General features: G+C 39.5%; 1 protein-coding gene across 1 annotated transcript; it reads left to right on the top strand.

Annotated features, from left to right (window-relative positions):
• Positions 1-620: 620 nt before the first annotated feature.
• Positions 621-5,004, top strand: LOC112740989 (uncharacterized). The gene is made up of 2 exons (XM_025789749.3): positions 621-3,519; positions 4,194-5,004. The coding sequence occupies exons 1-2, from the start codon at positions 870-872 to the stop codon at positions 4,595-4,597; spliced, it is 3,054 nt and encodes a 1,017-aa protein (XP_025645534.1). The 5' UTR covers positions 621-869; the 3' UTR covers positions 4,598-5,004.
• Positions 5,005-15,627: the final 10,623 nt, after the last annotated feature.

Below are 15,627 nucleotides of genomic sequence, written 5' to 3'. Positions count from 1 at the left end.
TCCATTAAATTTAAGATAATAAATTAATGAGTCTCTTATTTTATAAATTTCTTCTTCTTTCTTATTTTTTGTGATATGAGACTAACTTTATGCACTATTCACTTCCAACATTAACACTATGACGCTGATGTAAAATATATTTGTATATTTTGTATGCAGGTTCACAATGCTTTTATTGCTATGGACAATCAATCATCTTCTAAATGTTTGTCTGATAACTCGAAAAGAGTTTAAGTTCCTTATTTACTTGCAGGATGAGGTAAAGCTTAAAGAAAAAAATAGAGCTGATTTACAATACTTACTTTTCTTGAGTGGAACTGATTATTTCTTTTCTTTTTATCTTTTAAGCATCCTGACAAAGGCTTATTGGTAATTATTTTCTTGGAGTTGAAATTGAAATTGTTAACAGAGTACAACTAAACAAAATAACTATATTCGTTGATCTTTGATGTTTTTGTTTGTGAATTTTTAATTATACATGATGGACGAATTAATATGTAAAATTATATTAATAGATATGTTAGTACAAGATAAAAATAAATGCAAATAATATATATCGTCAGACGTCAAAAAATAATTGAAGAAGCCTATTTATATTATTGGCCTTGTCATAATAACATAATATAATATCATGATCATATTTACTCATATGCCAAATCATAACTCATAAGCATAATATTACCAAAACTAGACACATCACTATCTGTGTCATTGTTGTGTTCATCCCCACATCACACACCACCACCACCACCACCATTCTCCTTCACTACTGACACAACACACTGTCTTCACAGATGGTGCAAAAAAAAAATTGAGAGATAGATTTCTCAAAAACCACAAGAATAATTCAAACACATACAATAACTAACATGCAACTGAAAACACAGTTTTCATTCCTTCTCATCATCATACTCATATGCTATACCATTGGTTCATTCTCTTCTTGTTTTGCTCATAACGATGAAACATCTGCATTGCTTTCCATAAAACAAGGTCTCATTGATCCATTCAACAGCCTCAAGGATTGGAAACTGCACGGTGCAGTTCCAGTTCACCACTGTAACTGGACTGGTGTATGGTGCAACTCAAATGGATCCGTTCAAAAGCTTGACCTCTCTCACATGAATCTCACTGGCACTGTTTCCAACGACGTAACAAAACTCAAGAGCCTCACTTCTCTCAACTTCTGCTGCAATGGATTCAACTCATCACTCTTCAAATCCGTAGTTAGCGTCACCACACTGAAGGTTCTTGACGTGAGTCAGAATTTCTTCACCGGCGAGTTTCCAATTCCAACGGTTTCTTCGCAGCTTGTGACTCTGAATGCGTCAAGCAACAATTTCTCAGGTTTGATTCCAGAGGAGATTGGAAATCTTTCTTTGTTGGAAACACTTGATCTTAGAGGAAGCTTCTTCGAAGGTTCCATTCCGAAATCGTTTGGTGAACTGCGCAATTTGAAGTATCTCGGACTCTCCGGGAACAATCTCACCGGCGAAATTCCGGCGGAGATCGGAAAATTGTCTTCCCTGGAGTTTATGATTATCGGATACAACGAATTCGACGGTGGAGTTCCGTCGGAATTCGGTAATCTCACGAATCTGAAGTATCTTGATATAGCAGAGGGGAATCTTGGCGGTGAAATTCCAAAAGAGTTGGGGAAACTCAAGTTTTTGGAGACGGTTTTCTTGTACAAGAACAGTTTTGGCGGGAAAATTCCGCCGGAAATCGGAAACATGAGTTCGTTAATGTTCTTGGATCTTTCGGATAACATTTTATCTGGAAAGATTCCAGATGAAATTAGTCAGATCAAGAATCTTCAGCTACTGAATCTGATGCGAAACCGGTTAACCGGTCCGGTTCCGGCCGGCATCGGAGATTTGAATCATTTGCAGGTTCTTGAGCTTTGGAACAATTCATTGACAGGGACATTGCCTAGAAACCTTGGAAAGAATTCACCATTGCAGTGGTTAGATGTATCATCCAACTCACTCTCTGGTGAGATTCCAGAGAATCTTTGCACCATGGGGAATCTTACCAAGCTTATACTCTTTAATAACGGTTTCTTTGGTCCAATTCCAGCAAGTTTATCCTCGTGTTCTTCCCTCGTTCGCGTTCGAATTCACAACAATTTTCTTTCAGGGACGATTCCTATTGGTTTTGGCAAGCTTAAGAAGATTCAGAGATTGGAACTGGCCAACAATACTCTCACCGGTGGAATTCCGGATGACATTGCTTCTTCAACGTCGCTTTCTTTCATTGATTTCTCAAGAAACAAGCTCTGTTATTCGCTTCCTTCGATGATTTTCTCCATTACAAATCTTCAGACCTTCATTGTTTCCAACAACAACTTGGAAGGAAAAATACCAGATCAGTTGCAGGACTGTCCCTTGCTTGGTGTCCTTGATCTCTCTTGGAATTGCTTATCTGGAAGCATTCCGGCTAGCATTGGTTCGTGTAAGAAATTGGTGAGATTAAACATGCAGAACAACCAATTGACTGGAGAAATTCCGAAAGCAATAGCGAGCATGCCTACATTGTCCATTCTTGATCTTGCTAACAATTCTCTGACTGGTAAAATACCTGAAAACTTTGGTATGTCGCCGGCGTTGGAAACATTCAATGTTTCGTACAATAAGCTAGAAGGCCCTGTCCCTGCAAATGGTGTGCTAAGAGCGATTAATCCGAATGATCTCGCTGGCAATGCCGGCCTCTGTGGTGGTGTCCTCCCTCCATGTGCCAAATCATCTTCATATTCGTCAAGCCATGGAAATTCATATACAAAGCATATTGTTCTAGGATGGATCATTGGAGTATCAACAATCTTTGCTGTTGCAATTGCGATTTTAGCTGCAAGATCATTATACATGAGATGGTACACCAATGGATTGTGCTTCTTCCCAAATGGATTTTATAAGGGTAACAAACGGTGGCCGTGGCGATTGATGGCATTTCAGAGGGTTGATTTTACAAGTACTGATATTCTGTCCTGCGTCAAGGAAACAAATGTGATTGGAATGGGGGCAACCGGCGTTGTCTACAAGGCCGAGATAGCACAATCAAGTACCGTTGTTGCAGTCAAGAAATTGTGGAGATCAGGATCTGATATTGAAGTGGGAAGCAGCGATGATCTTGTCGGCGAGGTGAATCTTCTAGGGAGGCTAAGGCATAGGAACATTGTTAGGCTATTAGGATTTCTTTATAATGACACTGATTTGATGATCATTTATGAGTTTATGCACAATGGAAACCTTGGGGATGCCTTGCATGGCAAGCAAGCTGGAAGATTGCTTGTGGATTGGGTTTCGAGGTATAACATTGCTCTGGGAGTCGCGCAGGGGCTCGCTTATCTTCACCATGATTGTCATCCGGCCGTTATCCATCGAGACATCAAGTCGAGTAACATACTGCTCGACATGAATCTCGAGGCAAGAATAGCTGATTTCGGGTTAGCCAAGATGATGATGCATAAGAATGAAACTGTCTCCATGATTGCTGGATCCTACGGATACATTGCCCCAGGTGAGAATTTACTTTTACTTTATGTAGGATTAATGTTTACTTTGTTTTTAGAAAGCTTAACAAGTACGATGGTCAAAAAGATCATAGCAATGACAGCATAGTTATTAGGATTGAATAAAAGCATCATGTTATTTAGAGTAGTGGTTAACTTTAGTCTTTGACAAAATTGCAAATATGAATCATGTTAGTCCTTAAACACTTATACATCACTATGTCATAACATTCCACTTGACGTCTAGGGTAACATCAATCAAGAATATATTCGAATTAGTCCACCAAGATAACCATTTTGTTAGTATCCCACTTATTTCATATGCCTTTTGTTTTTAAACACGTTTCCATACCTTGGAGCATAGTTGTCCCTGTGACCTCAAGGTCACGGGTTCAAGCCGTGAGAGCAGCCACTAATATGTAATTATTAGGTTAGATTGTCTACATGACACTCTCTGGATGCAGTCATTCTCTAAATTCTACATTAACACAGGATGCTTGTGTACTAAGCTGTCCTATTTTCTTTTTCCATAAATTGCAAGAACTAACACCAGTGCAACTTGAAGGACAAAATCGACGTTTCCTCATATGATTTATATGAAGATTAGTCAAAATAACTTTTCTCTTTCTCAGATGCATAAGATTCACATTGCCAACTATCTAAGTGCTTCATTATTTTGCAGAATATGGATACTCATTGAACGTGGATGAAAAGATAGATATCTACAGTTATGGTGTAGTATTACTGGAGCTTCTAACAGGAAAGAGGCCCTTGGATCCAGAATTTGGAGAATCAGTAGATATAGTAGGGTGGATTAGAAGGAAAATAGAGACTAAATCCTTAGAAGAAGCATTAGACCCTAGTGTAGGAAGCTCCAAGCATGTTCAAGAAGAGATGCTTTTGGTTCTCAGAATAGCACTTCTTTGCACTGCAAAACTACCAAAAGATCGACCCTCCATGAGAGATGTGATAATGATGCTCGGAGAAGCAAGGCCAAGGAGGAAGAGTGCTATGAGCAATGAAACTTTTGAAGCTAACAAGGGAATGCAAAATATTAGCACTTCACCAGTTAGTGGCCTTATTTGAGGAACCAAATTAGATTATCAAACTCTCGTGTTAACTCTTAAAATTATTATTAGAAGTTTACAAGTTTAGGTCTCCACAAAGAGCTTAGAACTTTAGGAGTAAATCCTCGTGAGTTTACGAGTTGATTCCCTTACCAGCAGCAAAACCAGATTCTTTTTTCTTTTTCTTTTTTTCTTTCAGTGTACTTAGATCTATATAGTTTTGTTAGTTTCATGTAATCTAGTAAATGAATCTATTGGTGAATATTTTGTTAAGATATCTCGGGGTATGTCAAAATGATTAATTTTTGGCAGATAAAACTTGTAATTTCTCATGTATCCTGTTTCTGATAAAGTGGCATGTTAATGTAATTCTGCCAGAAAAACAGACAAAGCAACTGAGGAATACAACTGATAAATTTTGTCTCATTTCTTGATTCGTGTGATTTGTGTTCACATTTTTCCCTTATTTTTATTGTGATCAATTCACTAGACCGTTCCAAAGGAATTGAAATTCATGTAGCTCCGTTTGTCAGTTCACTTAATCTGACAGGCTTGATTTCTGAAGTTATCAAATTTACAATTTCAACCCCATTAAAAAAAAAGTAAACATGGCAGCTCCCGTACAAAGCATCTTGCATTATTCAAGATCTTGAGAAGGATTCCAGCCCAAAGAAGGAATATAACCGTATAAGCAACCTGACCTATATATATATATATATATATATATATATATATATATATATATATATATATATATATATATATATATATATATATATATATATAAACCCTCAAGTATTGCTCTAATGTTCCCTTTCTTTTAAAAGATAGTAGTAAATAAAATAAAATAAAACCTATTTCAAACTCTGCTTCTGTTATTTGCCAGAAAATAATTTAAGAATGGAAATAAAAATGATGTTATTCACACGTATTATATCATGGTGTGTTATGTAGAATTGTGAACCTGCATATTTAGGGTTCTATAAAATGCAACTTGCGTTTGGAGGGAACGAAAAAAATGCAAGTTGCATTTTAACCTAAACGAAAAAAAAGAAAGAAAACATTATCGTGCGTTTTATCTAGGAGGATTGCATGGACAAAACGTGTCCATCTTTTGAATAAAAACAAGAAATCTTTTTTCATCAATCTTTTTGCCCAGAAATTAATTTGATTATGGATAAAAGATTGGTGATAAACTTGTATATGTATGCATGGTGTGTTATCCATAAATGTGGACCTGCGTCAGGGGCGGAGCTAGAAAAAATATTAGAGGGGGGCTAAAATTATTTACAAAATAAAATAATATTAAAATAAATTTTTGAGAAGGGGCTAAACTGAAATTTACATGTAATTTACATGTAAAAAATTAAAATTAGGGGGGCCGTTGCCCCCTTTCCCAGTATGTAGCTCCGCCCGTCCTACGTTGATTAGAGACTTGCAAAATGCAGGTGTTGGAATAAAAAATCTGCCGCTGCTGCAAAACGCAGGCTGCGATTGAGCTGGGAAGAGAACCAGCAAACGAAACGTGCCCTATATGCCGACAGGAGCAGGTTTTGACCAACATGGAACTGCGCAAAACACAGGCTTCCTAGCTGCACGTGCGCCACGTGTTCTCGAAGGGTGTTCAACTTGGTCCTTATAAGCCAAAACGCATATTGGAAGGGGAGCAAAGTAAAAAACGAGTTACATAAGCAAAGTGAGGAAGAGTTGAAGAAGAGTGAGAAAGCAAGAGTTAAAAGTGAAGGAGCTAAGTGTTGCCGAAGAAGAACTGGACGGTAGAAAAAAAAGTTGCGTGATTATACCAAACCGAAAGAATATATTATTGAGTATTTGGAGTTATTAATATTATTATAACTAATATTATGTTGTTATTTATTTCTCGTTACAGTTTAATTTTTTTAATATTGTTATTATATTATTATTGTTATTATTAGGCAAATTAATCTCTGTATTGTTAGTGACATTATTATTATTATTATTATTATTATTATTATTATTATTATTATTATTATTATTATAATAGTGGGTATGTTAATGATAATAATTTATTAATAATTTTTAATGACAATAATGTGTAATAATTTATTATTATTTTTTATGATAATAATAATAATAATAATAATAATAATAATAATAATAATAATAATAATAATAATAATAATAATAATAATAATAATAATAATAATAATAATGTATAGTAAATGGTTTTTTTTAACAATGTTTAATTTAAAAAAATTATTATGTTTAATACTTTATTAATATTTTCTAATAATAAGTAATATTGTATGTTAATAACATACCGGTTTAGGATATAGATAATATAATAAATGGTTATTATTATTGTTATTATTGTTATATTCGAGTAATTATTATTATAATTAGTATATTATTATTATTATTTTATAATACTGGTTATGATAGTGAGAATAAGTTATTATTAATTTTTAATAATTAATAATACTATTTAATAAATAATAGATAAATAATTATGATTTTTTAATAATTTATTATTATGTGTTAAGATAATAATAATAATACTGTTTAATTATTGTTGTTATTTTTTTTTGAACAAATTATTAACTGATATTATTTAAAATTTAATAATTATCATTTTTTTTGCAGGCTATCAGAAATTTGTTACCCAGAAAACTGGATCCGCTCGATACCTTTAACGAGGTAGCTGCAGTGGCACTGGCATTGACTGAGTTTCAACACGTTTTGCGAGTAGGCGAAATGAGAGGTCATTCTGCACTACTGAATGCTTTGGTGAAACGCTGGAGGTCGGAGACTCGCACATTTCATCTTCCGATCGGTGAAGTGACGGTGACGCTGGAAGATGTGAGCTATATTCTTGGTCTCCCGATTAATGGGGAGGCCATTACGGATAGATCAGATAGCAGTCACCAGTTTTTGGTGGAGAACTGCATTGCATGTTTTGGTCGGGAGCCCGGTCCGGAAGATCACGTGTTCGGGAAGGTTAATATTGTTTGGGTCGGGCGGTGCAGAGACATCGAGCCGTGTGATACTCAGGAGTCTCTTGAGCGGTACGTCTGAGCGCACATTTTCTACGTGCTCGGAACAGTTGTGTTTTCCGATAAGTCGACCATTTCACTGAACTCGAAGTTTCTACCGCTACTTCGGAATTTTCACCGGATTTCAGAGTACAGTTGGGGGGCAGCTAGTCTGGCACACCTATACAGATCGTTGCGTCGTGCATCACGATACAACTGCAAGGAAATGGATGGTCCACTGATACTACTTTTTGTTTGGGCGTGGAAGCGTATGCCGTTCCTGGCACCTATACCCCGCGATCAACTCGGCGATGTTGGTGTTCCACTAGTGCAACGGTATTGGCTTTTATCGTTATTGTTATTGTTATTATTATTTTTATTAATTTGGTATTTGTTCATACCCTGGGTCAAGCTGTCCGACCCGGGATGTTCTACAGACAAAGCGACCGACCTCTTCAGGTCAGGACAACCCGACCTCTTCTCAAAGAGCTCGGCCAAGTCACAGGAAGGCCCAAACAAAGGGCCTAAACAGAGGAACACGTCCCAAATCCAAGGGCGGCCCAAGCCCGTAGAGATAAAGGCGGTTCTCTTGAAGATAAGAGGACCCCAGTCAAAGATAATATAAAGATAAGATAAGATAACTAACTTATCTCATCCAAAGAGGTCACTCTACACCATTATAAATACACTGGAGCACCCAGGTATAATTCATACTCTGATTCTACTCAATACCTGCTTAATACCCTTGCTAACTTAAGCATCGGAGTCCCTTGTAGGTACCCCCCACCCTCCAGGGACGAAGGATCAGCACCATCACCAAGTCCAACAAGTCGGATACAACAGCTCTGACCCACACAGAAGATCTCGTCCGAGATCGAACTATAGTTTCAGGTAACCCTCAGAACATTGGCGTTGTTTCCGGGGAACCTGGAAGTCATCCCGTTTCCATGGCGGACGACCATGACAACGACCACACCTCAGATCTAGAAGAAAGAACACCGCACAAAAACGTGGGCACAACACCAAAAGATACTCCTCAAGTCAATAATAAAAACTCCCCAAACGAGGGAGCCTTGGAGGCATTCCAAAATCGGTTAAAACAACTCGAGGAAGACGCTCTACGTCAACGAGAGGCCGAAAAGGATCTACAAAGAGAAATAAGACGACGCCGGGAATTGGAGAATAAACTCCTAAAACTTGAAGCCGATGTCAAGACTAAAGCCAGCCAACCCACCCCCGAAGATAGCACCCGCAAGGAACAAGACCCATTCACCAGGGAGATCATGAAAACAAGAATCCCAAAAGACTTCAAACTCCCAGACATGACCTTGTATGACGGCACAACGGATCCCAGCCATCATCTCAGCAACTTTAGAAGCAGAATGTACCTCACCGATGCCTCAGATACAGTTCGTTGCAAAGCCTTTCCAACCACTTTAACAAAAACAGCAATTAGATGTTTCGACGACTTGGCTAAAAAATTTCTGGCCAGATTCTCCATCCAAAAGGGCAAAGCAAAACATGCTCCGAGCTTACTAGGAATCAGACAAGCTACATGGAGAGATTCAACAAAATATGCATGGATATACAAAACCTTCCAACAGAAGCTGCCATCATGGGCCTCATTAACGGTCTGCGAGAAAGGCCTTCTAGTCAATCCATATCAAAGAAGTATCCCACATCTCTGAACAAGGTGCAGGAGCGAGCAGAAAAGTACATCAACATAGAGGAAAACTCCCGATTAGGAGAGACTTCAAAACCAGGGTTCACCCCTCGGGATAAAGACAAAGATTCCAGAAAAAAAGGAAGATCGACATGGAGAAAAAATAAAAAAGTACCACAATTACACCCCTCTTCGGGTGTCTCTTGTGGATGTCTACAGAGAAGTTTGCAACACAGAAAAAATACCACTAGCTCAACCACTCAAAGGTAAAAAAGGAAAAGGAAACCGGGCTGAATACTGTGAATATCATCGGATCCACGGACACTCCACCAATAAGTGTTTTGACTTAAAAAATGTCATAGAAAAGCTCGTACGAGAAGGAAGGTTAGATTGATACCTGGCCACCCACAAAGATGAACAAAGGAAAAGAAAAAGAGCAGAAGATGTCGGACCAACTATGCGATCATCCCAGACACCAGAAAGACACGTCCACATGATACACGGTGGATTCGCCGGAGGAGGAATCTCCAAGTCATCCTGCAAAAGATATCTCAAAGACATATATCACGTCGCAGAAAGGAAGGAAGCACTCGACATCCCGTCGATCACTTTTACCAAAGAAGACGCATCCGGCATCACATCAGGACATGACGATCCCATGGTCATCACAATTATACTGGCAAACGCAAATCTCCATCGCACACTGATAGACCAGGGGAGCTCTGCCGATATCTTATTCAAAACCGCCTTCGACAAACTCGGCTTGGAAGAAAAGGAACTCAGAGCATATCCGGACAGCCTGTTCAGGTTAGGAGAAACCCCGGTTCAACCAATGGGATACATTTCGCTCCACACAACTTTTGGAAAGGGAAGTCAATCTAGAACACTCAAAATAGACTACATCGTCGTTGACGTAAGCTCAGCCTACAATGCTCTAATAGGTCGGACAACGTTAAATCAACTCGGCGCAATAGTCTCGACTCCGCCTCTATGCATGAAATTTCCAACCGCAGAAGGAATAGCCACAGTAAAAGCAGACTAGAAAATGGCGCGCCACTGTTACAAAAAAAGTCTAAACCTCAGAGGCAGAGGTGAAGAATTCCACACAATCGAGCTTGGTGGAGCTCGGAGGCGGGAGGAGCTTCGCCCACAACCTGAAGGAGAAATAGAGAAAATCCAGATCGGAAACACCCCGGACCAAATAACCAACATCGGCACACTCCTAAAAGGGGACACAAGAGAATCACTCATACAGTTCCTACGTGATAATGCCGACCTCTTTGCGTGGAAGGCCGTAGACATGCCAGGTATAGATCCCAAACTAATGTGCCATAAGCTAGCAGTCTACCCAGGATCTCAGCCGGTACAACAAAGGCGCAGAAAGTTAGGACCAGAATGCTCTCAAGCGGTGGAAGAACAGGTACGAGCTCTACTGGAGGCAGGCTTCATAAGAGAAGTCAAATACCCGCTATGGCTTGCTAATGTCGTTTTGGTAAAAAAGTCAAATGGGAAGTGGAAAATGTGCACCGACTATACCGATCTCAACAAAGTTTGCCCAAAAGATCCTTATCTGCTCCCAAACATTGACGCACTGGTAGATGCCTCCTCTGGATACAAATACCTCTCCTTTATGGACGCATACTCGGGATATAACCAAATCCCAATGTACCCACCCGACCAAGAAAAAACCTCTTTCTTAACCCCAAAGGCAAACTACTGCTACATTGTTATGCCTTTTGGTCTCAAAATTGCGGGAGCCACTTACCAAAGATTAATGAACAAAGTCTTTTCGGACCACATCGGAAAGATCATGGAGGTCTACGTAGACGACATGCTAGTGAAGACGCAAAATGAAGAGATGTTATTATCCGACTTGACACAAGTATTCAACACCACAAGACGATACGACATGCGACTCAATCCCACAAAATGCACCTTCGCAGTAGAAGTAGGTAAATTATTGGGTTTTATGATCACACAGAGAGGAATCGAGGCAAACCCGGACAAGTGTAGGGCCGTACTCGACATGAAAAGCCCGACTTGTATTAAAGAGGTACAGCAACTCAACAGACGGCTGGCAGCCTTGTCCAGGTTCCTGGCAGGATCCGCAATAAGACCTCTCCCCTTCTACGCCACTCTAAGGAAGGGAAAGGAATTTGAATGGATAGATGAATGCGAGCAAGCCTTCCAAGACTTCAAAAAATTTCTGGGACAGCCACCTATATTAAGCCAACCACGGGAAGGGGAACCACTCATCTTGTACCTCGCAGTGGGAAATCAGGCAATAGCCTTAGCATTGGTCCGAGAAGACAACAGCGGGCAATAGCCCATATACTTTATCAGCAAAGCATTACAAGGAGCCGAGCTAAACTACTAGAAAATAGAAAAGTTCGCTTACGCTCTCATAATAACATCTCGACAACTTCGCCCGTATTTCTAGTCTCACACCATTAAAATTCGGACCAACCAGCCCATAAAAGGAATCTTACAGAAAACAGACTTGGCAGGTAGAATCTTTCAATGGGCAGTCAAGTTGTCTGAATTCGACCTTCAATACGAAGCTCAGTCGGCCATCAAATCCCAATATCTGGCTGACTTTATTGCGGAATTCACGGACACACCAGAAATCCCCACAAAATGGAATCTATACGTGGACGACTCCTCAAATAAAACGGGAAGTGGCGCAGGCGTAATAATTGAAAGCGACCGGGGAACCCAGATCGAACTCTTCCTCAAATTTGGGTTCCCTGCCTCAAACAATCAAGTGGAATATGAGGCACTACTAGCTGGTTTGAAGCTGGCTAGGGAGGTGGGAGCTCAAAAACTTATCATCTTCAGCGACTCACAGATAGTCACTTCACAAATAACAGGCAGCTACCAAGCCAAAGATCCTACCATGAAAAAATATCTGGACAAAACCAGGGAAGAGCTCGGACAACTCAGAGAGTATAAGATTCGACACATACCCCGAGAACAGAATGCCTGGGCCGATGCACTCTCAAAACTAGCCAGCACCAAACCAAGAGGCAACAATAGAAGCCTTATCCAAGAAATTCTACAAAATCTATCAATCTCGGAAGAAGGAAAGGTCCTAGCCATAACAGGTCGCGATCAGGGATGGATGACCCCCATAATTAATTACCTAACAGCAGAAGCCCTCCCCACAGACGAGAAAGAGGCAAAAAGGTTAAAACGGGAAGCACAATACTACACCATCATAAATAATGCTAAAACATTATCTAAAAACATTAATGCTAAATTAGCATTTAGGCAATAAGGGGCAGCAATGTATAGTAAACAAAGTCAATAATCCAACACTTATGATGAAAAGAGAGAAAATAAAATGAAAAACAAAACTAAGACTAACTAATCAACTAACTAACTAACTAATTAACTAACTAACTAGCTATCAACTAACTAAAATAGATGGTTATCGATGGTGTTTGGAAGTGTTGGATGAGGGGTAGGAGGAGGGAAGAAGAAAGGAGAAGGAAAAGAGATGGAAAGAGGAGAAGAAAAGAAATGGATGGAAGAGAGGGCATCCACGCGCACGCACGCATGACGCGCGCGCGTCGATGGCTTATTTCGAGAGTGGCGCGTACGCGTCAGGTGCGCGTACGCGCAAGTGGGGTTGTGCCAAAGGCACAACGCACGCATAGTGCGGGCCTAACTCTCGGGTTAATGCATGGAAGGTGGAACTTCTCAACCCACGCGTACGCGTGCATGGCGCGCTCGCGTGGATTGTCGAAAATGCTTAATGTACGCGTACGCGTGCAGTGCGCGTACGCGTGGATGGTGCTCTGTTTTTCAAAAATTTTTGATACGTTTTTACACTAATCCAAGCATTCCAAACCTCCAAACAGCTACCAAAACACCATAAAACCTTATTCAACATACTAAACTACCAAATATACTCAACAAACTATCAAAACATGAAATTAAACTAATTCTACCAAATATTTACAAAAGAGAAAATGAAAAGAAGTTACCATGGTGGGGTGTCTCCCACCTAGCACTTTTATTTATTGTCCTTAAGTTGGACTTATGGGGAGCTCCTCATCAAGGTGGCTTGTGCTTGTATTCATCTTGGAACTTCCACCAATGCTTGGACTTCCAATAAGCTCCATCATTCAAGATTAATATCTCCAAGCTTTGATGGAGTTCTTCACAAACCATGGGCTCCCAATGTTGATCCTCATGTGTTCCTGGATCCCATATTTTATCTTCGCACCCATCTCCAAGTTGATTATCATTAATCCATGTGGGTGGTGAGCAAGGTGAATTCTCAACAAAGTGACCAAACATCCTTCTAGACCCATGTACTCTAGTTATACACCAACCTTTGCTATCAAGCTTTGGACATGTGACCATAATGAACCTAGGATGATGCTTCCAACCACTAACCATCTCCTTTTTACTCTTAAAGCCACAAATATATCTAAGTTGACCATCCGTCTCAAGCAAACCATATTCAAGGGGAATAACAAAGCTTAAGTATAAGGAATTTACCCACTTGAATGAGAGAATGGATGGTGGTGGCTTGGGGAGAGGTATCTCTAATGTGCTAGTAAGCTCTACTCCCTTGTTTGCTTCCTTGATTTCCTCCACCTTTTCACAAACTTCTTCACTTTCAATCCTTTGTTCATCAACTTCTTCTAACTCTTCTCCATCACTCAAGTCATAAATGGGAGGTTGAGAGAAATCTACCTCCACATCACTTTCAAATTCATTGGGAGAAGGTTCTTCAAATTCAAAGGATTCTTCACCAAGAAGATTGGATGCATGATCTTCATCACCAAGGGAACTCAATTCTTGCTTTACTCCTTCCAAGTCTTCACATGGGATATGCCTTGGAGGTTGTACACATTCCTCCTCAACATCAACTTCAATCTTCTTGGAGGGGTTTTCTATAACTCTAGGTTCCCATGGAGGTTCCGCATCTCCTAAGTCTTCAACCACTTCTTCCTTTTCTTCAATGGTCATAGGTTCCTCCAATTGTTCTAACACAAAGTACCATTCCTCCTTTTCCACCGAAGTTTCCAATCTCTCTTTTAAGCTATGCTCCTCTTTAGATTCTTCACATGCAACCATGGGAGTTCCTTGAGTGTCCAAAAGTTGGGATGCTAGCCGGTTTACCACCTCATCTAAGGTGGTCATGAATTGTTGCACATCCCTTGTCATCTCCTCTTGTCCTTGAAGAAGAACGCCGAGGGTTTCATCCATTAGAGATTGGGGTGGATGGGAGGGTTCATCATTTTGGAGAAAGGGTTCATTATAGGAAGGTGGTTCTTCTTGGTAAGGTGGTGGTGTGTATTGAGGTGGTTCTTGGGAGTAGTAATCTTGGAATTGTGGTTCCATGTATGGCTCATATGGTTCAAAAGTTGGTTGGTGTGATGGATAAGGATCATGGTCATAGGGAGGTGTTTGTTGAAAATAGGCTTGTGAGTGTGGTTGAGGTTCATGTTGAGGATATGACTCATAGGCATATGGTGGTGGTTCTTGAAAATCACAAGGAGATTCACCATAGCCATTTGATTGGTATGCATCATGGAATGGCTCTTCTTCATAGTTCATTGGTGGAGGTTGTTGCCAAGAAGATTGATCATAAGCATATGGCTCCTCCCACCTTTGATTATCCCATCCTTGATACACAACTTCATTATAGTTCTCATCACCTACAACATAATTGTAACTACACTCATAGCCAAAGTGAGAATTCATGATAGCAAGAGAGGGCAAAAACAAAAATAGTAACAAATAAAGAGAACAAACTAAAAACTAACAAAGAAGCAAAAAGCAAACATATTCACAATATCCACATATATACAATAACCAATAACATAACACCATTGCAATTCCCCGGCAACGGCGCCATTTTGACGAATGGATTTTTGATGGTTTAGAATTTCACAAATGAATTCTCGTTGCAAGTATAGTTTCTAAACCAAGCAATAATCCTTTCATACAAAAAGTTGTTTGTCACTAAAACAAACCCCTAAATTTATAAACCGAAGTATTCAAACCTCGGGTCGTTCTCCCTAGGAATTACAATAAAGTGTCTTGTTATTGGTTGTGAGTTATTTTGGGGTTTTTGAGATTATGGACAAGAATTATAAATGGCAAGGGAAATAACCTAACAACTAATAAAGCTCTTGGCAAGATATGAGAACTAGAAGTCCTATCCTAGTTATCCTCCTCAATTGTGATAACAAATTATCCATTACTCCCACTTAGTTAACCTCTAACCATGGAGGAAAGTCAAGTGGATGAATCAATTTGATTCCTCAAGTCCTAATCAACTCCTAAAGGAAAGACTAGCTTTAGAGGTATTCAAATCAATTAGCAACTTCTAATTATCAATCAACAAAAGGATTA

The sequence above is a fragment of the Arachis hypogaea genome, chromosome 2 (genome assembly GCF_003086295.3).
Source record: "Arachis hypogaea cultivar Tifrunner chromosome 2, arahy.Tifrunner.gnm2.J5K5, whole genome shotgun sequence".
NCBI classification, from domain to species: Eukaryota; Viridiplantae; Streptophyta; class Magnoliopsida; order Fabales; family Fabaceae; genus Arachis; species Arachis hypogaea.
This window is presented reverse-complemented; position numbering and strand designations above follow the sequence as displayed.

What these genes read in the sequence shown, in the direction of transcription:
- LOC112740989 (XM_025789749.3), top strand. Translation starts at nt 870, where the DNA reads ATGCAACTGAAAACACAGTTTTCATTCCTTCTCATCATCATACTCATA. An exon ending in CTACGGATACATTGCCCCAG is followed by an intron (nt 3,520 to 4,193) that starts GTGAGAATTTAC and finishes ATTATTTTGCAG; the next exon opens with AATATGGATACTCATTGAAC.